Here is a 26,670-nt window from a genome sequence, read left to right as displayed (position 1 = left end):
AAAGTTAGTTTTTAGAAAAGACTTAGTTTAGTTGTGACTGAAGTGTTTATAGTACTGAAGTAGCTTAGTACGTTATCATCATTGGCAGTCCACACATTATTTATTTTTCAAACGAAAATGGAATTAATAAAACATTCATTTGGTTAAACTAATATATCGATTTGATATAACATAAATAGCTTATACATACAGGTCAACTATCAGTTGTCGCATACGTGCGTGGTGACAGGTTGACGGCACCGAACATTGAGCGTACACGTCAACCCACCACCTCGTAATAGAGTGGTGGCGGGTTGACGGGGTGGCACGTTGCACGTTGTCGCATACATGCGAGGTGGTGGGTTGCCGTCATCAAACATGGAGCTTCAAGACAACCCACCACCTATAATAAAAACTGGTGGTGGCGGGTTGTCGTGATGGCACGTTGTCGTGGTGGCAAGTAGACATGTATGTACACGTCAACCCGCCAACTCTGTTTTTTTTGTGGTAGCAGGTTGACGCCTCTGACCAAAACACTGAGGTGGCGGTTTGACGTGGTGGCGCCTTGACAGCGACCCCCCTAGAGTATGATTTTAAATCTATGGTTGAACGTTGGACGATGAGGATGGAACTGGAACAGCTAACTCCATATCAGAAGGAGCAGAACAAGAGCTAGAGCCGCTAGAGCACAGCAGTCACAGCTGGTTGGTTGGTACAGTAAGTAAAGTAAACAAAATGAGATGGTAGGGGATCGAAAAGAATTGTCAACTGTGTAGTGTATTGTTTTGTTTACATCTTCTTGGATTATTAGCTACGCCTATTGATATTTTAAACTTTTTATTAGCAATATAAGTTAGGCCTGTAGGTCTGTATTTCTAAATACTGAGGATGTGTTTGATCAGAACAATATGTTTGAAGAAGTCATTTCAATTTAAAAGGCAGATTTTGAATGTACAAACAGCCATGATGACTCAAAGAAATTTATCCTTTGATTTAAAGGTTAGTCAAATTATATTTTTGTAGGTTTGGTTGATTAAATTTGTAATTTCGCAAGTTACCATACATAGCATAAGAATATGTAGCCTTTACAACCAAAGGCCTAAGTACATAGGGCCTATTGTTTGATTTATTTATCTAAGTAGTAAGTTTATTTCATAACAAGTAAGTTAGGCTACAGATAGGGATCCCAGACGTCCTCTTTTTCCCGGACACGTCCTCTTTTTGGGTACAAAAAAAACGTCCGGGGAGATTTTTGGCAATACTTTCAAATGTCCGGGATTTTGACTTTGAGAGAAAATAAAAAAAATATTTCTGCAAGTATTAATATTAGCAATCAGCTTTTATAATTAATCGTCATCATAACATTAAACTAAGTTAAAATACTAGGCACTTTAATAATATCTTACGTATAAAAGTGTCATTTCCTCTTTCTTTAGGTCAAATTTCGTGTATAACGTACGCTAGAATCCATTGGAAATAGACTGTAGAACAAATACCCCCGCCGCAGCAAACCTGCCGTCTAAGCGAATTTCCATTTGGCTGAATTGATTTTCAATCGATCTATTTAGATCACATTAGGTTTAACGAGTACCTAGGTTTGCTGCTACAAGGAAACTAATAAAGTGTGTATTTTAAGTAAAATAATTATTGCTTAGTAGAAAATGAATATATTTGCCAAGTTTGATCAAAAGATATCCATAAACAAGCAAACTACAACATTTTACAATATTCTCCATAAGAATAACATGGGAATTTTAAATTTACAATTTTTTTAGTTTTCTCCGTAACCAATAACCGTACAAAAACACTTTGATATACTGAATTGTTTATTTTTTTAAGCTCTTTAAGAAGGTTTAGAGAAAAATGGGAAATTTTGTGTTTTGAGGGTCAAAAGTGAGAAAAGCCAATTTTTACCCCATAAAACCCCCTATAAAACCCTGTTCCCATGGTCCGATCATGCTGGATCGCGAACTCATTCAAGTTTATCCCGCCTTACACCTTCAAACCAAATTTCATCAAAATCGGATAAAAATTACTCAAGTTATCGTGTTCACGGACACACATATATATATATATATATACATATATAAAAATTTGAACGAATGGTGTTTTTGGCCTCTGGGGACATCAAAATGAAAAAGTAAATCGGTCCCGGGCCTAAGTCTTACCATGAGACTTACGGTAAGCTACTTCCCTATAGGGAAATTCGCTAAAAAGAACGGAATGCGAAACTGAATAACTCTGCTCACTAGTAGCCAGTTTGCCAGGCCAGTAGCATACTAGCGACCGTCGGCCGTCGACCAGTGACTAGCTCTTTGTCTCCTTACTTGCTTACTTTACGTTACATGTTACATGCCTAATTAAAAAATAATTATCTTACTTTTTAATTTGTCCATGTTGATCGTCCCTAGGGCCTACCCTAATGCCGAAAAGAAAATGTGTATTTTCAGAAAAGTTTACTTGTTTTAAGCGTGGTCGACATGAACTGTTGCTTGCTGGGCAGGTATAATGCAGTCGTGTTGGGTGCTAGTTCTTAAACACTTCTTAGATAAAATAAGTTCTCTGGTTCAAAATCATGGTCTGATTTTGGACAAGTTCTGTTTAGCATGCACATTGGCACCAGGGTGTTTTTGTAAATCAAACATGCTTGAATGTGTTGTAATGTTGCGGTATTCCTTTGATATTAAAACCACAAGTCTCAAGTTTATTTTTTAACATTTCTTGACCTTTGAAAAATAAACTGGGTAGCTTGAACACATTAAACTAGGTCCTCAAAATAGCTTAAAAAGTACTAATTTTAGCACGTTATTTCCAAATTTTTCCCGGGGGGGAACCCGGACCCCCTTTCTTTGCTGGGGGGTATTCCATACCCCCCAGGCCCCCCCCCAAATATATGTCTAGGACCACCCTTGGTGGGTAATTTTGTCCTCTTTTTTGATGGAGGGTCCCTGGGAACCCTTAGCTACAGATAACATTCTATTTCACTCACTCAAATTCAACCCGAAATGGCTTAACTTAGGCTTCTGGCTCTGGGGAGTGGAAATTTGCCCAGGTATTTTTTCCCTCAAACCTTGTACAGTATTTACCCGTAAACTCTTCAATGCTGCAAGGAGACTGAAATTAAGTTTACCCTCCATTTTCTGGGTTAGAAATTCAATGGAACCATCACCGTCCCCCTTCGACCCCCCTTTTTACTTTTTAAGGGGGTAAATTCCCCTCTAACAAAAACAAATTTTGCCTTAGATGGATTCCTTTTATTTAATGAATCCAAATATACCCCGATTGCAACACTTATCTTTTTTGCCCCTTAACGGGAAAATTTTATTTATTTATTTATTTATTTACCTACCAGTAAGGTTACATGTATACTTAGGGATCTGGGGAAAGTGACAATGTTGCAATGCTACATGGAGACCGAAAGTATAACTTACCCCCTATTTTCTGGGCCAGAAATTCAATGGAACAATCGCCGTTCCCCCTACGACCCTCTTTTTTTCTTATTAGGGGGCTGAATTCCAACATTTAGGCTATATACTGCAGTTAGTCATGTTAAATGAAGTGCTTTTATGTGCTGTAGGCCTAAATAAGTTAATTGATGACAAATTTGTTAAGTAACAGTAACCAAGTTAAGTTAATCAAAGGACTAAAATAACAAAATAGATAGATGTTCCGCGATTTGATCTTGGATCAAAAATAGGCTAGGCTACTTATGGAAGCTTTGATGACTACTGTTTAATGATTAAAAACCTTTTTCTTTTTGGAATTTTTTATTTGTAAGAACTGATTTATCAAAAACTCTGGGGACACTTCCATATCTGTTGGCACTAATATCGAATGAGTACTTTTTATATCGAATGAGTACTTTTTATCGATATATCGATTAATCGATATATAACCTAACCTAACTAACCAAACATATCGAATGAGTACTTTTTATCGATATATCGATTGTTAGATATATCGATAAAAAGTACTCATTCGATATTAGTGCCAACAGATATGGAAGTCTGCCCAAAACTCTTGTTAATACTGTTCAACTAAGTGAGAATTTTAACTTTTTAGGAATACATTACAACTATAAACAACTATACAATCAACTATACTGTTGTCGGAAATGGAAAACATAATTTACTTCTCTTACCAGGAGCAATGGGTAGGTAAATCAAATTAATTGAAATGGTGTACAATATTATATTTTTGGTAAGTAAATAGGCTAACATAAGTTAAATCACAGATGGAAAAACTATGGTAGGCAAAATCTGTCTAGCCTAATTTTAAGATAACCAACAATAACATTGTCTTATTTTGTGTTAAAAAACCAACACTAAGCAAAAATTTGTCTAGAAGATAACTTCATTCGAGCAGTCAGGAAAATGGTGCCCGGCGACCTATACTCGCCATTTGATCGCAAAGATAAACTTTTTTTTATTGTTTATAAATTTTTTTGTGAGTAGGCCTATAGGTTGCCATTTACATATATTATGTATATACAGTATAGATATGAATACGTCCGTAAACGCGATAACTTAAGTAATTTTTGTCCATTTTTGATGAAATTTGGTTTAAAGGTGTAAGGCGGGATAAACTTGAATGAGTCAGGGAACCAGCATGATCAGACCATGAGAATGGGGTTTTACGGTGGGTTTTATGGGGTAAAAAATAGTTTTTCTCATTTTTGACCCTCAAAACACAAAATTTCCCAATTTCTCTTTATATCTTTTTAAAGAGCATAAAAAAAACAAATAATTTAGTAGGCCTATATCAAAGTGTTTTTTTACGGTTATTAGTAATGGAGAAAATTCAAAAAACTGTAAATTTTAAATTCCCATTTTATTCTTATGGAGGATATTGTAAAATGTTGTAGTTTTCTTGTTTATGGATATATTTTGGTCAAACTTGGCAAATTTATTTATTTTATACTAACGTATTAATATTTTACTAAAAAGAAAACACCTTATTAGTTTCCTTGTAGCAGCAAACCTAGGTACTCGTTAAGCCTAATGTTATTTAAATAGATTTGAAAATGAATTCAGACAAATGGAAATTCGCTTAATCGGCAGGTTTGCTGCGGCGGGGGTATTGTCATGAATAGAAGGTTATTCCCAAAGTATGATTAAAATAGTTGTAGGCCTATATCACACGGAGCAAAAGTGTCTTTTTGGTACCTAATCGTACATCACGATTGCATACCAAAAAGAGCCACTTTCGTTCCTAGGGATGAAAACTACAATTTTTTTTTATATCAAAATTTTTCTGTTTACAGGTACAATGCAAAGTGATTTTGCTCCACAGTTCAGTGGTTTAGATCAAGAAAAGTATACCTTGATATCATGGGATCCAATTGGGTATGGAAAAAGCAGACCTCCTCAACGAGAATTCATGCCAGATTTTTATGTGAACGACGCCAAAGTCGTAGGAGCTCTAATGAATGTAAATACTTTTGGTTCTTTGCACGCTCATTAAGATTTTGTTATTTCAATTTTGACTAGGCCATTTATAATATTTGGATTAAAAAATTATTTAGAAACAAAAATCTTTTTACCAACTTTACTCCAGATATCAGACTTTAGATCTCTTGAAAGCCGTTATCTTGTTGTTACTCAAGACTTGTACTACAGTGTAAAGAATTGTGTATTGTGTCGTCTAGTGGACACTGGACAGAGTACCGTAGCCCACTCTTAGCTGAAGGTCTGCATACCTAGGAAACATAACGTAAGAATAGGTCTCTATGTCGAGGAGAGCTTTCTCTGTATTGAAGAATTCACTCCACTGAAAGCTATACAATAATGTTAAACAAGACTAGCAAATTTCCAAACATCGCCAATTGTTTTTCTACATTCTAGTGCTATTATGTGCTATAACACACTTTGATCTTTTATTTTTTATCTATAGAACACATAGACTCTGTTTAAGCAGTGCTAGAATTGTAAATGCCTTTCTACTGATGTTGTAAGACTTCTTTTATGATTTTGACTCTAAACATTCTATGTATGAGGGCTATCTAGGAAGTAGCAGACAATTTGAAATAAACCACATACAAAATAAAAATAAAAACAATTATTACTGTACGGTATAAATTTTGAAGCCAAACCTTAGGCTATTTTTCTACATAGACGCCATTTAAATTAAGGCATTTATCATAGCGTGGTACTAGCTTTTCAATGCTCTCTTTAAAGAAATCTACCACCTGTGAGTTTAACCACTGGATTACACTGGTGTGGAGTTCAGCGGCAGTGTCAAAGCGTTGCGTAGCGAGCAACGTCTTCATCGCTGGGGAACAGATGGTAGTCACTCGGCGCCAAATCCGGACTTTATACAGCAGATGATTGAAAACTTCCCATCCAATAACTCTCGGGTACGATTGCCCGTGTGTGGACCGGCGTTGTCATGAAAAAACAAAACATTTCCGCTAATTTTGGATCCTTTTGTTGTTTTGGGTCGCACGTCTTAATTTTCGGCATGTTTTGCAATACCTCTCTGAGTTAATTTTTGGCCACTTTCAAGAAAGTCTACCTAACAAAATCACCCCCTGAGCGTCCCAAAATACCTTAGCCATGATTTTTCTTGCTGATAGTGTGTGCAAACACTTTATCGCTTTCTTGGGGGAATGCGTGTGACCCAATTCCATCGACTGCATTTTGTTTCACAGTTGACGTGCTTTACCCGGAAGTCTCGTCATCAGTTACGATACGACCATTTATATGGTTTCCAATTTCGTCATACTCTTCTAATTAATGTTAGTGCTGCAGCAACTTTTTGTTATTTTGTGGTCTTCCGTTAGCAGTTTTTGAGCCCACCTGGAACAAAATTTGTGGTATCCAAGAATATTAACGACAAAACTTCGTGAAATTTGAGGAAAAAGTTCCAAGAGTTCCTTGATCGTGAAACGACGATTTCCACGGATTTTTTCATCGATTTTCGCCACCAATCGAAGTTCAGCTTACAAGACTAGGCCTACTGTTGCGACCCATATCATGAACATTGGTTTGGCCTACTTTAAAATCAATGCACCACTGCCTCACTCGGCTTTCACTCATTATTCCTAGGCCGTACACTTCACAAATCTGGCGATAAATTTCAATGGGTTTGTAATTTTTTGCCAATACAATCCTAATCACACCACACACTTCAACTGGCGGTATTTACAATTGTAGCGCTCATTTCAAAACTCTATTCTGCAAACTGCATACAAAGTACAGAAGTCCCGAAGCTCTAGCTACCACGGCTGGTTGCGTACTGGGTGTAGGAATACTCTGACGCTAAGATGGCAGTCCTAGCCACGCTCACAGCCGCGCCAGGCCAAAACGTTTGTCACTTTCTGGATAGCCCTCGTATATTACAAGCAAAATTTCATCATTTTACTAATAATATGGCTACAGCTGGACCTACTATCTGGTTGGCTGGACTATATAGAAGAGATGTGTACTATAGGATCCAAAAGTAAATAATAAATTAAACAAGCAAACTACAACAATTTATTTATTCTCCATAAGAATAACATGGAAATTTTAAATTTAGTTTTTTTTAATTATTTCCGTAACCGTTAGGCATACAACAATGCTTCAATATACAATTTTTTTCATTTTCTAAGCTCAACAAAATGGTTTGGAAAGAAATTGTGAAATTTTAGGTTTTTAGAGTCAAAAATGGGAAAAACCAATTTTTATCCCATACAAAAACCCCCGTTCCCATAGTCCAATCATGCTGGTTCGCAAACTCGTTTGAATAAATGTAGGTTTACATGCTTCTACCAAATTTAATCAAAATCGGATCATTTTTGCTCGAGTTGTCGCGCTAACGGACAGGTATATCCTAGGCGTGCGCTTGGTTGATCACTGACAGGTGTGCGTGTGAGTGTGCTAGTTCTTGCGAGTGTGTGTTGTGTGTGTGCGTGTACGTGTGTAGGTGTGTGTGTGTGTGGGTGTTTATGTAAGGTGGTATGTTTTAAAAGTGTATTGTTTCTTTTTACATTAAATATTGTAAATAGATTATAGTATTTTATTTGTATTGTACATTGTTTTGTTTTATTTGTATGTTTAGATTTGTATAAACAGGTTAAGTGTAAGAGAGGGCCATGTGGCCCTAACTTTGCCTGACTAAATAAATCATTTTCATTTCATTTCATATATATATATATATATATATATATATATATGAATTTGAACGTAGGGTGTTTTTGTCCTCTGGGGACCTCAAAACTAAATCGGTCCCGGGTCCAGGTTTTACCATGAGTACTACGGTAATAGCTTATTCCCTATTTGGAAAATTCGCTAAAATGAATTTAAGACAATGACTTTATAACCATTGACTATATAGTCAATGATATATAACCCAGTGATTTATTTAAGCTAAAACAATGTTACAATGGGTTAGAAAACACTTAAAGCTAAACAACTGAAATAAAATATTCTATTTATACTTAGAAACTGGACCGACGGCAGTACTCTGTGTTGGGATGGAGTGATGGAGCCATCACAGCCATCATCTTGGCGGCGCTGCACCCTGACAATTTACACCGGGCTGTGCTGCTCGCACCGATGGCGTATATTACTAAGGAGGATGTTGCAATCTACCAGGGTAATGCCAGCTTCTCATATCAGGTGGAGTTTAAAGCTGTGAATCAAGCTGTTTACTGTTTGTGAATAACCTTTTTGTATGGGTAGACCAGAAACAGTACAGTTGAGTACCAACTATCCCAGTCCCGATTATCCTTGCTTCGGGGCTTGAAAAAACTAAAAAAGTCGAGGTGTTCGGCCGAAGTCGTGAGCGTTTGTGGTTGATTATTGCCATTTTGTAGCTTGTTTGCTTAGTTGTCAATACTGTAGTGGCTTTGAAGCTACTGGTATGTTGTGAGGTGTGTAGTGTGTTATTTTTTAACCTGATGAGTGGTAAACAAAAACGTACAGTTGTTTAAATAGACTGCAATCAAACATCTTGACAATGGAGAGTCTATTAAGAAAGTAGCTAGGTGTTGTTGAAGTGACTGTGGGAGATTGGCGTTGTAAAATATCTTAACTTGAAGCATGGACTTCTCAGAGCAGCAGTTTCGATAAAATTTCAAGTCAGAAGACTATGACAAAGTTTGAGTACAAAAAGACATGTAAGGCATTATTTATATGGTTCTCTCAAATGAGATCACTAGGTGGCCCATTAAGTGGGAAAAGACAAAGCAATTGAATTTAAAAACCAATGCAAACATGGCAATGAACCTGTTGGGAGAATAGGTTTGGTATAAGACAGCTAGATATTAGTGGATAAAAGTTGTCGGTAAATTCTAATGACACTACCGAGAAAAATAAAAATAAATAAAATAGAATCCCTGATTTTGAAACATGGCTTTACCTCATTAGGCGATACAGTAGAACCTCGGTTAACCGAGCCTCGCTTAACCGAGACTCCGGGTTAACCGAGGCCGTCCTCGGACGATTTTTTTTATTTAAAAAGCAAAAGAAACACGCACAAACTACGTACAGTAATGAGCGTTTGGGTGCTCCTTTTATTGCAATACGCACGCTAGCCTGCAATGCGTTAAAACTACTGTACAGTAAAATGTTGGCAACTGTTGTGTTTCCTCGGCCAAATATTTGCGTAGCTTAGCGCTTATCTTTGCCGAATGCATACGGCACTGTCACCCGACACCGCTCGCCAGAGCAGCTGCAGGTGTTGTAACCCGACACCGCTCGCCGTGCGACGAGCTTTTCTGCACTGGAAAAATATATTAAAAGTGCAGTCGCAAACGTTTGCCGGGGATAGCTCAGCCTACAATGGCTGGGTAAAGTTCCAGGGTCTGCGATAAGGTCAGGGAAACCACTAGGCCAATAGCCGGGTCTAACCGGTATAGGACTGGCTCATACACGGGCACTGTGAACAAGTCAAAAACAAGTCACCACAACAAACGTGCAATAATCACTACCAGACCTACGCCGATTCTCCACACTCCTAGGGGGTCGTTGCTGACTACGCAACTCGGGCTTCGTCCTAACTATCCAATAGTCAAGCCCAGAGAGCCTAAAACACGGTGAGTTACACGACGACTTGCCAATAAAAACCACAACGCGTGTTATCACCAGGCGGGGTCTACTAGGCCACTATAATCCAATACACAACTCTATTGCCCAAGCTAACAATCAAACAGTTCACTCAATAATAATACCAGATAACAATACAAGTGCACTATAGGTAGAGTGACTACACCACTAGTAGCTGGTCTCAATAAATACCAAGCCAAACAAGCAAAGCTAAATGTCAATTGCACTACTACCAAATTATTGAGTTACTTAGTAGCAGATAAATAAATATTAAATAGTTCCAAACACTAGATAAATATATTATCTGATAGCCGGTACTCCGCTATCCAAGCTACCAAGCTAACGTGTTGGATTACTAAGCAAGCTGTTCAGGTTAAATTGAAATAATCAACTGATTAATCAATACCAACCCTACTGCTACTACCACTACTGCTACGATGTCCACGTTATATTACTTTTACTTAGCTGGGCTTCTGTCACTAGACTAATAAAATTAGCTACTAGCCTATTGGCCGCGTGCTTCCAACTACGCACGCTAAATCGTGCAGCCTAGGTTTGTCGGGCCTCAGAGTTATTAGTAATATAACTAACTCTTGGTACAACGCAAAATAATAACTACTACAGTCAATAAATTATATTATTTGCGCTCTAGCACCTGCCCAGAACCGTCAGGAATACACTTTATTATTATTCCTGACTAATATAAATCCTAACTACCGTCAGGCTTTGACCAGCACGGTTACAACTCTAACTCTCGCATTCAAATCAGATATTAATATTATCAACTCTTAAACCAAAATGTAAGGAACGTCGTCCACTCACCAATAGTGGGTCTGTACCCAACTTACACCAATTACTCGGCGCGATCACACCACCAACGTACTCCGACACCACTGTCACGTACACCACTGGACGTCTCACTAGACACACGCTCGCTCTTCACTGCACGGGATCCACGACTAGAATGTCCTTCTTGGCTATCCAGTAGTCCCAGGATACCCAAGCTTATCCGAACTGATAAGCCGGGTCAAAGGGCGCTGGCCAGGTTCGCCACCGCCGCTTGCATACCTCAACAATTGCACGGCCAAATAACGAAAATTTACCCCCCTAGGAAAAATAACTCGTTACATCCCCCACTTACATCGGGATGAAAAAAAAGAAAACGGCCAAAAAGAAAAAAAATATTCGAACTCCGGCCAAAACAAAATACTCCAACCCCTAACCCAATGGTGAATCCTACACCACAGGTCTCAAACTTAAAACAAAAAAAAAAACTCTTCTACTTGCCACTACCAGCCAACATGGTGCTGAATGATTTGGCATCAGGAACCAGACGGGGATTTCCATTGCAAGGGCCTTCGGGGTCTACGTCACCAATTTTGACACTGTCTATGCGGCCACCTTGGCCAGAACAGTCATCACCCACGCCCATTCTAACTACCTCTGTCCCACATGTCACCAATCCGAGGTCTCGGATGACATCCATACCCAGAATCATGTCTGTGGTGAGAGTGGGGACGTACAAGGCATCTCCCATCCACCGTCTTCCCGCAGCTTCTCCTGCTAGCCAAAACGAATATTCGGCCGTTGACCGTGTCCCATCTGCCATCCACAGAGGAGTGATTTGCTTACACGGCTCTACACCCTGGTGCTGAAGATGGTTGGCGACTCCTCGCCCAACCAAGCTAATTACGGAGCCAGTGTCCAATAATGCCTTAAAAACGCTGCCCATCAGCACAACTTCCACAAAGGGCCTTGACTCCGAAATCAGCTGGTCCTCCTCCACTCCACCAACCAAGCTGTTCAGTTTTCCGAGCCACTCGGACCACTCTTCTGAGGTCGTTCGTTTCGGGTGGCCTCGCTCAGTTGACCTCCTGATGTCTGAGCTGGCCTGCCGTTTCCCGCACGACATCCACACTGGTTCACAGTAAAACCAGGTTTCCCACATCCAAAACAGGAGACGGTCCTCAGTTTGCCACAGCCTCTGGCAAAGTGACCAATCTCCTGGCACCTAAAACAACGCACATCCTTTGCACCATCTGCAACTTCCCTAGTCATTACGGGCCTTTGTTCACGGACCCGGTTAGAGTCAAAATATACTCTCTGCCCAATCGACTTTGCCTCAAGGGATGGTCTCTGAAAATTATGTCTTTCGACCGCGGCCGTTTCAAAACACTTCCCAGCCTTCTTCTTGGGAACGTAGGCGGTTTCCAAAACCAGCGCTACGTTTGGTGAAGGAGGAGGTCGGAAGGCTGCCTTCTCTCGCAGATAGGCCTCGTAATCTTCAGCCAACTCCACCATCTCGGCCAGGTTGCTGAAGTCACGCCGGCGTACCATCAGCTTGTACTCAGGACGCATATTGTTGTAGATCAAGTCCAATCTACCATGCTCTGACAACGTACCGCTACGCCTAAGCAAGGTACTTATGGCCACGACATAATCTCGGAAGTGTTCGGTCTCACCCTGCGTCCTTTTCCGGATCTCCTCATCCAAATTCCTCTGATAACCAGGTGGAAGGAACTGGATCTCAAATTGATGCCGAAAAGCTTCGAATGAATACAGGAGCTCCTTGCAATTCCTGTACCATAGAAGCGCTGAGCCTTGCAACAGCTCCGGCAGCGCTCTGAGCAGGTCCTCTGATGTTATAGAGTACGAGACCATCAGCTCTTCAAGGCGCTCCAGGAACGACACAGGGTCTCGTCGGCCATCAAACCTTAACCCCCACTTCCGTACCGTGTTGCATACTTTGGAGCAATCCTTTGGCTCCACCCTGCTGGCCTCATTCGAGAGCATACCCGATCCACGTGGCACCTCCACACTAGAAGGACGGACTGGTCTCTCCAAATTATCACTAGATCGCTGCCATCCCTCGGGTCTACTTGGTAACCCAAAGGTAGGCATGGGAGCAGCCACAACAGGGGACATAGGGTTGGCGGGTCTTTCGAACCCATAGCCGACCTCATTACTCGGCGAGCCTCTCGCCTGTCGCACAACCGATGCCAGATATTCTCGAAGAGTCCGGGTATCAGTCTCCAAAGACAACCCAAGAATCTCTTTGACCGCCTCTAACTCCCTGCTAATTCTCACTACCTCGGCTTGGTCAGATTCCGTATTACCCAGTACCTGAGGTACGGTTCTCGGGGGGTCAGGAAGCTCCACAGTTGTAGTAGCCGGCGGTAAATATGTCGGTGCAGCAGCCCCAGCTGTACACAGCCTATCATCGCTATACCGACGGGCATTCCGCTGCTTCCAAAACGACGAGAATCGCTGCCGTAATTCCGCAGAAGTACCAGTGGTCACCAAACCATACTGGTCCATTGTTCTCATGAGCTCCCCTTTCGAGAGGTCATAGATCCAACCCACGCGACTGTCCCGGGGCTGCGACCCCAAGGACATAGTCGCTGGCGCGGAATAGGTCAACGAAGTTGTCACCGTCGTAGCCACTACCGAAGAAATTGTCGGCCAAACGGGCGACGACGCCGGCCACAATGACGATGTCGTCATCACCGACAGTTCGGAGCTAACCCCAGAACTAGTCGTAGCAATAGCAGACGTAATAGGCGTACCGCCCAGCACAGACGTCGTACTCGTAGTCACAACCATATTTAAAATTCAAATACTACGACTAATACGCAAAAATAAGAGCGAAACCGATTAAAATCTATTTAACACCGTACTATTAAATCAAACCAATTATAGGTGTAAAAGTCAAACCACAAATACACAATAAGGGTTCTCACTCAAATAATATTCAACACTAAAGCTCAATTAATTAGCAAAATAAAATTACTAACTAATATCTATGTATACAACCACTAAATAAATTAGGGTTCACAACACCACGCTGTAACAGAAAACAGGTTAGGCCTACCCAACCGACTATAAAATCACAGCAGGTCTGCCTAAAACTCTGCTCAACAGCTCAGGTCCGCAGCCAATCTGCACAAGTCCGCAGCAAATCTGCACAAATAAAATTATTTTGTTCGGGCGCCGTAAATACGTCAGCAACTCAGCACCACTGCCAACCTCAGTCCCTGTTCGCAGGCGCCATCTTGCGACGCAGCCTACAATGGCTGGGTAAAGTTCCAGGGTCTGCGATAAGGTCAGGGAAACCACTAGGCCAATAGCCGGGTCTAACCGGTATAGGACTGGCTCATACACGGGCACTGTGAACAAGTCAAAAACAAGTCACCACAACAAACGTGCAATAATCACTACCAGACCTACGCCGATTCTCCACACTCCTAGGGGTCGTTGCTGACTACGCAACTCGGGCTTCGTCCTAACTATCCAATAGTCAAGCCCAGAGAGCCTAAAACACGGTGAGTTACACGACGACTTGCCAATAAAAACCACAACGCGTGTTATCACCAGGCGGGGTCTACTAGGCCACTATAATCCAATACACAACTCTATTGCCCAAGCTAACAATCAAACAGTTCACTCAATAATAATACCAGATATCAATACAAGTGCACTATAGGTAGAGTGACTACACCACTAGTAGCTGGTCTCAATAAATACCAAGCCAAACAAGCAAAGCTAAATGTCAATTGCACTACTACCAAATTATTGAGTTACTTAGTAGCAGATAAATAAATATTAAATAGTTCCAAACACTAGATAAATATATTATCTGATAGCCGGTACTCCGCTATCCAAGCTACCAAGCTAACGTGTTGGATTACTAAGCAAGCTGTTCAGGTTAAATTGAAATAATCAACTGATTAATCAATACCAACCCTACTGCTACTACCACTACTGCTACGATGTCCACGTTATATTACTTTTACTTAGCTGGGCTTCTGTCACTAGACTAATAAAATTAGCTACTAGCCTATTGGCCGCGTGCTTCCAACTACGCACGCTAAATCGTGCAGCCTAGGTTTGTCGGGCCTCAGAGTTATTAGTAATATAACTAACTCTTGGTACAACGCAAAATAATAACTACTACAGTCAATAAATTATATTATTTGCGCTCTAGCACCTGCCCAGAACCGTCAGGAATACACTTTATTATTATTCCTGACTAATATAAATCCTAACTACCGTCAGGCTTTGACCAGCACGGTTACAACTCTAACTCTCGCATTCAAATCAGATATTAATATTATCAACTCTTAAACCAAAATGTAAGGAACGTCGTCCACTCACCAATAGTGGGTCTGTACCCAACTTACACCAATTACTCGGCGCGATCACACCACCAACGTACTCCGACACCACTGTCACGTACACCACTGGACGTCTCACTAGACACACGCTCGCTCTTCACTGCACGGGATCCACGACTAGAATGTCCTTCTTGGCTATCCAGTAGTCCCAGGATACCCAAGCTTATCCGAACTGATAAGCCGGGTCAAAGGGCGCTGGCCAGGTTCGCCACCGCCGCTTGCATACCTCAACAATTGCACGGCCAAATAACGAAAATTTACCCCCCTAGGAAAAATAACTCGTTACAGCCGCCGGACCAATGCGAACTGTTTCACCAATGCCGAGACGCGACTGAGCCACTCGCTCTCCCCACCACCCCGATTCGACTCCGTAGCTTATTGCGCATCTAGTGGGCTGTCCTGGTGTACAGCTTCAGCTCGGATGTGTTCGTGCATCATCGGTCTGCCTGAAGACGCCATTTCGTCTCAGTGGCAGTCCTTTGTTTACTTTTACAAGTCAAGTGTCTATCACTGTTTTTTTATTGTATGTTTAAGTGCAGTTACAGTAGGTGTAAATGAGTGCTAAACGCAAACGTGTCGTTGTGTCCTGAGAGACTAAACTAAATGCGATTCGTCGTCTGGACAATGGTGAGTCAATAAGAACAGTCGCTAAAGACTTGGGTGTTGGTGAGGTTACCGTCGGAGATTGGAGGAGGAAGAGGGCTGAGTTAGAAAAATGGGGTGCTCAGAGCTTAAATTCCAATTGCAATTCAGAGAGAAAAACGTTTAAAAAGTGTGAGTATGAAAAAACTTCCGAGGCTTTATTCTTATGGTTTTCGGAAATGAGAGCAAGGGGAAGTCCAATAAGTGGGCCTATTTTGCAGGCAAACGCGCTAGATTTCCATAAATCTTTTGGCGATGGTGATGAACCTTTTACCGCTAGTTCCGGGTGGTTAATGCGATGGAAGAACCGTTATGGAGTGCGGCAACTTAATATATCTGGGGAAAAACTTTCAGGTAATGAAACTGATGTGACAGTTTTTGAAGAAAAAATAAGAAAATTGATTTTGAGTGAGGGTCTTACATCCGATCAAATATTCAACTGTGATGAGACAGGCCTTAACTTCAGAATGTTGCCCTCAAAAACTTTAGCCAGTCAGCAGGAAACATCAGCTCCTGGGTATAAGAAATCTAAAGATCGAGTTACAGTTTTAGGATGTGCCAATGCTGCAGGAAGTTTGAAACTCAAACCACTTGTAATAGGCAAGTATAAAAAGCCACGTGCTTTTAAAAATACTAATGTGGACACATTTCCCAGCACATACACAAACCAGAAAAACTCATGGATGGACTCGCGGATTTTCAACCAATGGTTTTTTGAGGAATTCGTTCCAGTCGTTGAAGCTTTCTTGGAGAACAAAAAACTCCCTCGCAAGGCCGTTCTTATTCTTGACAACGCTTCGTCCCATCCAGATGCTGATGAGCTAGTCAGCGATGGCATTAGAGCCTTATTTTTGCCTCCAAACGTTACTGCCCTCATCCAGCCTCTAGACCAGGGAGTTCTAGAAACTTTTAAGCGAAACTACAAAAAGAGGCTGCTTAGAAATCTACTGGAGAAGCTAGAGGACGGGCTGGGTGTCACTGATGCTCTCAAGTTAATCACAATGAAAGATGTTGTCTACTGGGTGTCAGAAGCTTGGGATAACGTTAGGGAGGACACTATAAGAAGGTCATGGCGCAAACTTTTCGGAATTGAAAAGGCAAGCCGCCAAGAGACAGCTGCTCCTGAAAACCAGCCAAGAGCATGTCCTCCTGAAAATGAAGAGCTTGTGAATCTTTGTAACCACCTTCCAGTGGCTGAGCCCATCAGTGCAGAGGACATCAGTGAATGGATCAATGGAGATGAGGATCAGGCCCTAACTGATGACGTGATTATCCAGATGCTCAACCAACCAGAAGATGATGACAAGTAAGTTTTTGATTTTTTATTTATGCAAAATTTTAACATAAAAACAACATAATCCAACATCAATTTTTTAACACAACTATATTTGTTACACTTTAGTTAAATGTTGCCCATTCATCAATCCAAAACTAATTTCATACAAATTCCAACTGCTGCCTTTTGATTGCGTTACGGTTACGTAAAACAAAGGTTTTTTTTACAGCGATGAACCTGATGGGGCGACTGAGAAAATATCACATACAGAAGGTCTAAGAATGATCGAGGGAGCACTGGCATACATTGAACAACAAGAAACCGCAACAACAAACGATTTAGTTTGGCTGCGACGCTGGCGCAACAGGGCGGCTAGCCTAAGATCCTCTAATCTAAGTCAAAAAACAATAACTGATTTCTTTGGGAAAAAAGATTAGCTTACTTTGTTTATTTTTGTACAATGTACAGTAAATTAATTTTCATTTCTTTGATTTAATTTTGTAAACAGGAATACTGTACTGTAACTAAACTTCTGTACATTGTGTAGCCACACACATACAACACATTGTGTCACACGTACATTGTGTCATACGTATTCAGTTGTGCAATAAATTGAGTGTTATATTAAAACAGTGTTTAGTATTGTGAGTGTTACCGTTTCCTCTCACGTTTTATTGCGTACTAATAACATTTCTTGTACTAATAAACTAAACAACAGTTCAGTTAATAACTTTTGTTCATGTTTTAGTATATCTTGAGCTATTTTTAGCCCCGGTAACGATTTTTAGGTTACGTTCCGTGTTATCCGAGGTTCGCCGTATCCGAGGTACCCTCGGTCCCAATTACCTCGGTTAACCGAGGTTCTACTGTATATATATATATATTTTTTTTTTTTACAGAGGGCCAGGCTTCAAGTAACCATGGGATTTGCAGCGCAGCTAGAACAGCTTATTGTGCACCCTCATTCACAGGTCCTCATTCTTTGTCAAATCCCAGGTCCTTTGTGAACCATGAGATCCTTTTGACTATGGTAATACCCAATGGTTCTTCACTTTGATCTCCAGTCGATAGGCCAAGGGATCTCATGCGCAGACCTTGTAGGGCTGGGCACATTTTTATCACGTGGAATGCTGTCTTCTCCTCCTCTCCACATTTCCTACATAAGAGGCTTTCAACTTCCCATCTTGTTTAAATGTCCACGGAATACTCAATAGCCGCTAATAAAGCCAACCACCTTCCCCAGGGTCTTCCTACTCAGCCCAAGGGCATCTGCCGCTATCGCACCTGTAAGGCGATATCCCCTAATGTTACTTCTCTAATTCAGCCAACAATTGGTCGAAGGAAAACTGTCCCGAGAGGAAATAACACTAAAGAACGCTGCTTATTGGGTTGCCGAAGCAAGGGATAATTTAGCAGAACACACAGTCAGGGAATCATGGAATAAGCTTTTTGGGATACAATAGATAACAGAAAAACGTTCCTTCAACATTGGATCCAAAACCGATGTCAGTGAGCTGTTTGTACTGACAATGTCCTCAGAAGATTGGACTGGGTAAATAGAGATGATTTCAAATTTATGAAGAAATTTAAACTGTTTTCTGGTGGAGTTAAGCTACGGCACTCTTTTTAGTGAATTTCCCATATAGGGAATAAGCTATTACCGTTGGTCTCATGGTAAGACCTAGACCCGGGACCAATTTACTTTTTTGTTTCGAGGTCCCCAGAGGCCAAAAACACCATCCGTTCAAATGCATATATATATATATATATATTTGTTTATAATATAACAATTAAAAACATAGTTACAGTAGAGTCCTGCAGAATCGGCGTAGTGTGGACTGGACGGGTGCAGAGTGTGTGAAATGCTGGGTTATCAGGAACTAGAGTTAAAAATAAGAACAATACAATTTTTAAGCTTTTACTTGCCTTTTTTATCTATATAATTAATACGCTACATGAAACTTTGTCGGTTGAACTCCTCCGCCATTTCTTAACCGATTTTATCCATTGACGTCTCATTGGAAAGAGCGTGTCGCGTAGATTTGCAAACTGGCCTTACATTTTTGAAAAAGTCACTTGGGCTCTGCCCCAGTGGCTTTGAAAGTTCCCATGTTATCCTTATGAAGAACATAATTGTTTACATTTTGATCAGCTGTATAATTTAATTGCTGTTATTTATTTTTCGATTCAAAGTCTTTTACTCATCGGAAATTATGATGACTTTTATTTGTTTTTAAATAACTACTTTAGTTCTTTGGAATTGCTCGATTTCGAGCAACGTGTTTACTAGTTTATATTTATTTTACAAGTCAGTATTAAGTCACCAGATATAGTACAGAGTGAAAATTTAAAAACGTACGTTTTCAGGAAAAGCACTTTGCAAATTTTTGTCCCCTTTTTTCAAAACTTTTATTATTTTTTTTATTTCATTAACATTTGAAGTTTCATAAAATGTCCATGGTAACGCAATATCTTTGGTAGTTTTCTTTTTAAAGAGCATCTTTAGTAGAAAAACACAAAATCCTGTCACGACCATAACGGACCTTTAAATGAATATTAAAAATAGTTAATATTATTTTTATAACTATGTTTTGCTATAAACTAATTTACTTTAATGACCATTATACAATAAAAAGCTCACTGAGCTTTTGGTATATTTTGTCTTTCAAGAAAAAAATAAAAAAAACTCAAAAAATATAAAAAAGCCAATAAAATCTTTTTAAGTTTGTATAACTCCGAAAAAACTTACCTGAGACCCGAAAAATCGTTATGTTTGTATAGAGGTGTGCTTCTTTTGTGTATAAAACATTGAAATATGACGATATTTTAATTTTTGAAATTTGTATGATAGAAATCATAAACGTGATGGTCAGGGACAAGCGGTACGGTCGTGAATTGTCTGGAATAATCTAAATCTTTCTAAACAATCCTTCAATTATACTGTTAGTTATAATAAAACTATGTGTTTCAATTGAACTAAACTGTTCCATTTACAATTATATTAAGTTATTGTCACGACCAAACACACTATAATCCATAAAGGTGGATTGGTCGTGAAAAAAACCGCGATGGTCGTGAAACTTTGGTCGTGAAATTACGTGTTATTTGGCTCTGTTCTGGCGGTAGCCCTGCACCTCATGTTCGAGGATACAAAGTGGACTTCTAGGTTAATCTAGCAATTGAAATATCTTATAAACAAAAACTAACACCATGTCTACTTCATCGAATGACTACGTACGGTCATGGACACACCAAAATTACAAAAAACACAATCTTTCCTTTATTAATCTTGTAATTCCTCCTTTCAACTCAAAACGACCGGCACTACAATCCTGACGTACACCCCGAACTAGTCTCTAAAACCAACTGACTCCATCGACGCCAGGCTTGCCACTGTCGTGCTCCAAAGTTCAAAATTTTTCCCAAATGGTTGTGACGCCAAATCGAGGGACAGACTTATTTTGTCATGGTAGTCAGTCTGCAATGACAATAAAATTATAATATGCTCCTTTTTTGTAAGTTTAATAACCATTGATGACATAAAAATATGGCTTTATATATTTCGGCATGAATAATTAGTCTAAAAACAGCGTGAAAGTTGGAAAATGTACCCTAGGGACACGTCATGGTCGTGAATTTCGAGACTTTAAAAATACGAAAAAAATACCAAGAACCTATTTAAAACCAAATAAATGTGTGTAACATGTTGCCCCCGTCCCAAAAAATATTAAAACACATAATAATAAACTACAAATCCAGTATCTACGAAGTAAAAGGCCAGGGACATGAAAACGTACGTTTTTAAATTTTCACTCTACAACAAATCCTTGGTACGAGTTGTGAATGATTTGACTTGAGCTGGCTTGAGTCCATGTTTAACTCAGACTCAAAAAATCACCAATTTTATGAGCCAAGTGATGGCCGAGTTATCCAGACTGCCGGGTTATCGAGTGCCGAATTTGCGGGACTCTACTGTTTTTAAGGAATATTTTAGTATAAAAAAGTAGCTTATTTAAATTCCATTATCATAAACTGTCTTGCCTCTTGTTTACAAGTTTACGAGTTTGTTGCCTTGTGGTCATCCAACTGAAAAAGCAGTTGTTCAAGTTGAAAATAAATTCACTTTTAATATTTAATCAGTTATAAAGAATGTTGGTCAGCAATGAAAACAACAACAACAAAAACTAACACTTGAGGGACAAATCTCTAAAGGCACTAACCTGTTTATTTACCCTTTGTCACTCTGCTAGAAGCTTTACAATTATACCTCAATCATAAAAATCTGTTGAGTAGGACGGCTGAAAAAGGGATGTAACAGGGAAACCCATATTGAATTAATTATATGGAAGATTGCAAAAAGACAACGTTAGTAGAACCACTATCTACCAGCAACGTGTCGCATCCACAATCAGTACTGTTATTTGGCCTAACTTATGTCATATGTTTTTGTGTTGAGCCTGTGTGAGTGTTTATTTAGTGTTATTTATTATTGTTGTTTTCATTAGCCATATTTAGTTATTAAAAATTACTTGCATGGAGACTTATTCAGGCATTTATTAATAAAAGGGCCCCTAAAAACAACAAAAAAACTGAAATTTAAACTGTCAAATAATAAGTTTATGACATTGAAATTATATTGTACACGCAAAATAGATCAGATGTTTTGGATACAAATTTTTTTGCCATTTTTTGACCCAGTATCCATGTTAGTTTAGTTGTAGGTAGAGCAGTGGGCTGACCCTCACCCTGTACACAAAGGGAATATTTCCGAGGTTCCATGATAGGGAAAGGAACTGGCACAGTGTCTATGTCCCCTTCACAGTCTCAGTGATGAAGAGGATTCTCATTGATGACAATCAACTTCAAACAATTAGTCACAAATTTATATACACATTTAATATTTATACAGGGTGACACAAAGGAACCGGACGTTTTTTAAACAGCTGTTCCATTGTTGTTGCACATGGTAGGAAGATTGAAGTTATGTCATTACCTTCAGTGAGGCTTGCCATTTTTGATAAAATCGCTCAGTGGACCCTAGACCATCGCGTTTTCGCATACGATACTTTGGTCCGAAATGGTGAATCCGCCGTCAAATCCAGCAGGAATTTAGTCGACATTTTAATATTGAACGCCATGGAACGGTTCCAAGCCGAAATACGCTATTAAGATGGGTTTCAGGGCTCCGAACAACTGGGAATATAACAAGAAAGAAACCACCAGGCCTTGTTAGAACTTCGAGAACACCCGAAAATATCGCCAGAAAGAGAGCAGTATTGAATGAATTTTTCCTAACAAGGTGATTTCTCGCTTTGGTGACATGCCATGGCCGCCAAGATCACCCGGCTTGTCCACCAGTGATTATATCCTTTGGGGGTTTCTTAAGGAGTGTGTTCATGCTCACAAACCACGCACTCTAGGGGATTTGAAGTTTGCAATCACAGAAGATATCAATGGCATTGAACCTCCTCACCCGAGTTTCAGATGATTTTCAGACCAGAATGAACATTTGTAGATAAGTACATGGCCGCCATATGCATGATGTAATTTTCAAAAAATTACGAATTTATAACAAATGGCAAATGTTTACCTCACTATGTACAGTATTAAAACCAGTTTATTCCTTTTAACTACTGTGTATTACTTATTTAAAAAACGTCCGGTTCCTTTGTGTCACCATGTATTAATGATCTATTTTGTTATCTGTCACATTTTCACTGTTGGCTAGCAATATAGAACTGTCTACAGATTTGCCATTTAAGGGCAGTTGCTGAAGTGAACTGTGTAGTATAATGTTGACAGGGCTGAAGGATATCAGCCAGTGGACACCACAGTTGAGGCAGAAACTGGAGGCTGTGTATGGAGCTGAATACCTGACAACTTTGTGGACTAACTACTGCCAGTGAGTACAATTACAACTCATATCCTCACTAGCCCACCACAGTTACAATAATAATTGTGTTTACGCAGGAGAATAATATGCTCACAAGGTTTCTCAATGTGCAAAATAAAACTTGCACAGTGTTGCTAGCCAAACTTAAACTTGAAAGTTGCAATTGTCTGTGGGAGTATAACCATTGACCATTGGGTAGTGAAGTAGGCAACCCATCTACAGTAGACTCCCTCTTATCTGGAAAACTTTTTATTGGACTACACTCGGCGAAAATGACATCTCTTCAACCGGACAATTTTTATGAGCACATTGGTTAAACCGGACTAGATCGGCAGGAAGTGGGCGGTACTTTAACAACTGTTCTCGTGGGAAAGATTTGAGACCAGTGATCACATGTCTTAAAACAATGCTCTCCTAAATTTAAGTCAAATACTGTATACATGCATTTAAACGGTCCGTTTTTACAAGTTTTTGGGGACGTCGGTTTAACCGGAAAAACCGTTATCCGGACTAGCCTCGGTCCTGAGGAGTCCGGATAAGAGGGAGTCTACCGTACTGTACAGTATATGGATGGACCAAGGCAAAAATGTGGTTCGGATTCCACTATAAACTGTAGGTCCCTTAGTTGCCATTATCTGTATGGGCTATTAATTAACAGCTGTGTCTAAGGAATGTGTCAAAATAGTCGAACCTTAGTCACTAACAAGACTACAAGATCGCGCCACTCATCCTACACTCATCTCCATTCATATTTTAGTTAAATTACCTACTTTGTATGTTTGCCATTTCAATGTAAAGTAGAGTAAAGTAAAGTAAAGGACCAGCTGTTGTCAATGCTTATTTAAATTGATTGTGCTACAGTACAAATTCTATTTTCTTCCTTAATTTTCAATAGTAAGAAAATTTTCAACTACTTTAATAGTTGGGTGTGACTTAAAAGATGCTATAGTTTACAATAAGATGTCCTTTAAGTTCAGTTTGGTTAAAACTTTGGCATTTAACAGAAATTGGTAAATGACATCAGCACACTCTGTTGGTGGCTCAATTGAACTAGATTCATTTTCATCCTAAAACTGGTTGGGAGTGAGCTGGTCTAGTGGTAGATCTCGGGGCTTGGGAGCCTTAGGCCCCAGGTTTAAATTTTGCCAATGGATTTTATCCATGTGATAATGCTGTGACACTAGTCTGATGTAATGGGTGAACCAGTTTCGGGCTAGGACCTAGCGTCCTGGGATGAAAGGTTGGGACATAAAACGATTTGTAAAACTGGCTACAGCGCATGGGAATGAAATGCTCTACTTCTGTAAATAGTCAAAGGCATAGTTAAAAAAATGAAATGTGTGAATTGTATAGTTTTCAATGCAGATAAACTGTGTGCTGTTTACATATATAAGTGTAATCCTTCCATTCCTTATTTGAGGATTTATGGAGTGAATCCTCTGCTCCTTACTTCTCTGTGGCTGTTGACAGTTACTGATTCATGTTGTTTACACCAACTGCTTAACCAATTTGTTCCTTGACGTTTTGTCTGTTTGCCTCTACAGATATTTTGAGAACACGTTGAGCCAGAGAGATGGCGAGGTGTGTCGCAAGTATTTGTCCCAAGTGAAGTGTCCGACACTGGTGTTACATGGAGAGCTGGACCCTGTAGTACCTCTACATCATGGAGAATATGTGGCCAGACACATCCAGAGTGCGGAGTGAGTACATGAAACATCTAGCAGAGTACTGTATAATACATGATCCTTGATAAATGTGCCCTAATGGTCTTAAATTCATTTTATACTAAGCAAGATTTTTGAATAAAATACATTTGTTTCCACAGTAGAAACAGTGAAAACCTTCATGTATTACTGAACCACAATGGACGTAGTTGGAGGTTCAGTAATTAGCAGTTTCACAAAGTGCGAGGGCTATTCAGAAAATAAGAAAGAAGACGCGTTTGTCTCCTCAGCGACTGTCCAGCAAGAAGTGTTGTTTCGCTTCATGTTGTTGTAATATTCTAGTTGCAAAAGTATGCTGCAATTGAAAATCCCGCTAGTTATGATATGATTTTATTCCTTCTGAATATTGTTCTTACAATAAACAAACCTGTTGAATGCTGTTGCATAACACAAACAAAATTAATTCCAATGAGCGCTCTCACACCTACTGTGAGCTCTAACCTAGTGAAAATATATTAGGCTATAATTTTTGTGTTAGTTTTTGACCGTATTTATATCCTGATAAATTTATTAAATTGTTTTATCTGTTGTGATTTCCAACATGTAAATTTTTCCAAAGTACGCCACATTACTTTAGTACATTTTAATTTTCTTATATGTTTTTTGTGTTTTATTTACTTTTTTAATCTTGGCCTTGATTTCCGATAGTTTATCTGATCACTTTAATATAAAGCTTACGATCATTATGCTTTGTAGTTACCTTAAACACTTTTCATTTTTAAGTACTTTTTATTGTTTCAGGTATCATGTGATTAAAAAAGGTAGACATAATTTCCACTACAAGTTTTCAGACAAAATCAACTCAATGATTGACGACTTTTTATCGAAACCCGAGGACCTGGGGGCTACGGGTATTGTTAATCTGTAGTGAATGTTGTATGTTGTTATCAGAATACCAATGGTTTTGGATACTTTAAGGTCAATGGGAATTGTAATTGTTCTTGTGTAAAAGTCTTGCACTTAAAAATTTTAGTTTATAACCCAGATTGAATGGAAATTACATTGAATGTACCACACAAATACAGTACAGTAGTGATATTGATAGTGTTATTGAAATAGTGCATTATTCTTTCAAAGTTTTGTCACTATCTAGCTTTTACAAGCTAGAAATATCAACAATCCCCTGGATATGATAATGCTTTGAAGTTTATTTTACATATTCAATTCTTATTGTGGCATTCCACTTATTGAATGTTTATAGAATGTGATACAGGATAAGACTGGCTTAGGTAAATAATATTTTTGTACTCTGTATAAACTTTCAGAAACTTTACAACCAGTGAATAAGTCTGAATGCATTATAATTAGGAAGCAAAATTGATTTATATTCAGAAGAAGTTGACTCAACGAATAGGTTTAATGGCGCTTTCTTTTACTTCAATCTTAAACAATCAAAGTCATTAATTTTTTTTAATAGTGCCTTCTTTGAAATTGTACTTAGGTTATTTAGATTCTAGTTTAGTTAATTTTCTTGCAAAGTTACGATTGATATCATGAATATAGGAAGTTATTTTGTTGTTAGTTTTAGAATTTTGCATGGGGGGTAAGCATATTACAACACATAGTCACTAAAATTGCTAGGTTTTAGCACAGAAAACGTACAACTATAACCCAGAATGCCAACCGCATGGTAAAAAGCATTAAGCGGTTTGAGAGAGCTTTGCCTGTCAATCCGTAGGCAGCGCCACCAGCGTTGCTATGCTATTGCATGGCAACGCTGGTGGCGCTGCCTACGGATTGACAGGCAAAGCTCTCTCAAACCGCTTAATGCTTTTTACCATGCGGTTGGCATTCTGGGTATAGTAGTACGTTTTCTGTGGTTTTAGTGCTAAATATAAAACCTAGTCATGCAACATTTTTAATTTGCATTTGTGTTCAAATAACAGGTTGCTTATTTTAAACGTACAGTCAAAAAATTAAAACGTTTCTTTAAGAACAAGCAAGATACCTGGGC

General features: G+C 39.3%; 1 protein-coding gene across 2 annotated transcripts; it reads left to right on the top strand.

Annotated features, from left to right (window-relative positions):
• Positions 1-777: 777 nt before the first annotated feature.
• On the top strand, positions 778-26,302 carry LOC128995940 (valacyclovir hydrolase-like). Of its 2 annotated transcripts, XM_054421005.1 has the most exons (7): positions 778-978; positions 4,042-4,132; positions 5,243-5,409; positions 8,403-8,556; positions 22,902-23,001; positions 24,537-24,692; positions 25,458-26,302. In XM_054421005.1, exons 1-7 carry the CDS (start codon positions 868-870, stop codon positions 25,582-25,584), a joined length of 906 nt encoding a protein of 301 aa, XP_054276980.1. In that variant the 5' UTR covers positions 778-867; the 3' UTR covers positions 25,585-26,302. The 2 variants fall into 2 exon arrangements, with proteins under 2 accessions (XP_054276980.1, XP_054276981.1); XM_054421006.1 differs by lacking the exon at positions 4,042-4,132.
• The last annotated feature ends 368 nt before the right edge of the window (positions 26,303-26,670 follow it).

Source organism: Macrosteles quadrilineatus, unplaced genomic scaffold (genome assembly GCF_028750875.1).
Source record: "Macrosteles quadrilineatus isolate MER2022 unplaced genomic scaffold, UCM_ALF_1.0 Scaffold_5__1_contigs__length_97177068, whole genome shotgun sequence".
NCBI classification, from domain to species: Eukaryota; Metazoa; Arthropoda; class Insecta; order Hemiptera; family Cicadellidae; genus Macrosteles; species Macrosteles quadrilineatus.
Note: the sequence above shows the minus strand (reverse complement) of the source record. Positions and strands in the feature narration are given on the sequence as shown.

Bases quoted from the DNA above. Each gene is read 5' to 3' on its own strand.
- LOC128995940 (XM_054421005.1), top strand. From the start codon at position 868: ATGTGTTTGATCAGAACAATATGTTTGAAGAAGTCATTTCAATTTAAA. The intron at 4,133-5,242 runs GTAGGTAAATCA...TTCTGTTTACAG, and splicing joins TCTCTTACCAGGAGCAATGG to GTACAATGCAAAGTGATTTT. The intron at 23,002-24,536 runs GTGAGTACAATT...TTGCCTCTACAG, and splicing joins TTGTGGACTAACTACTGCCA to ATATTTTGAGAACACGTTGA.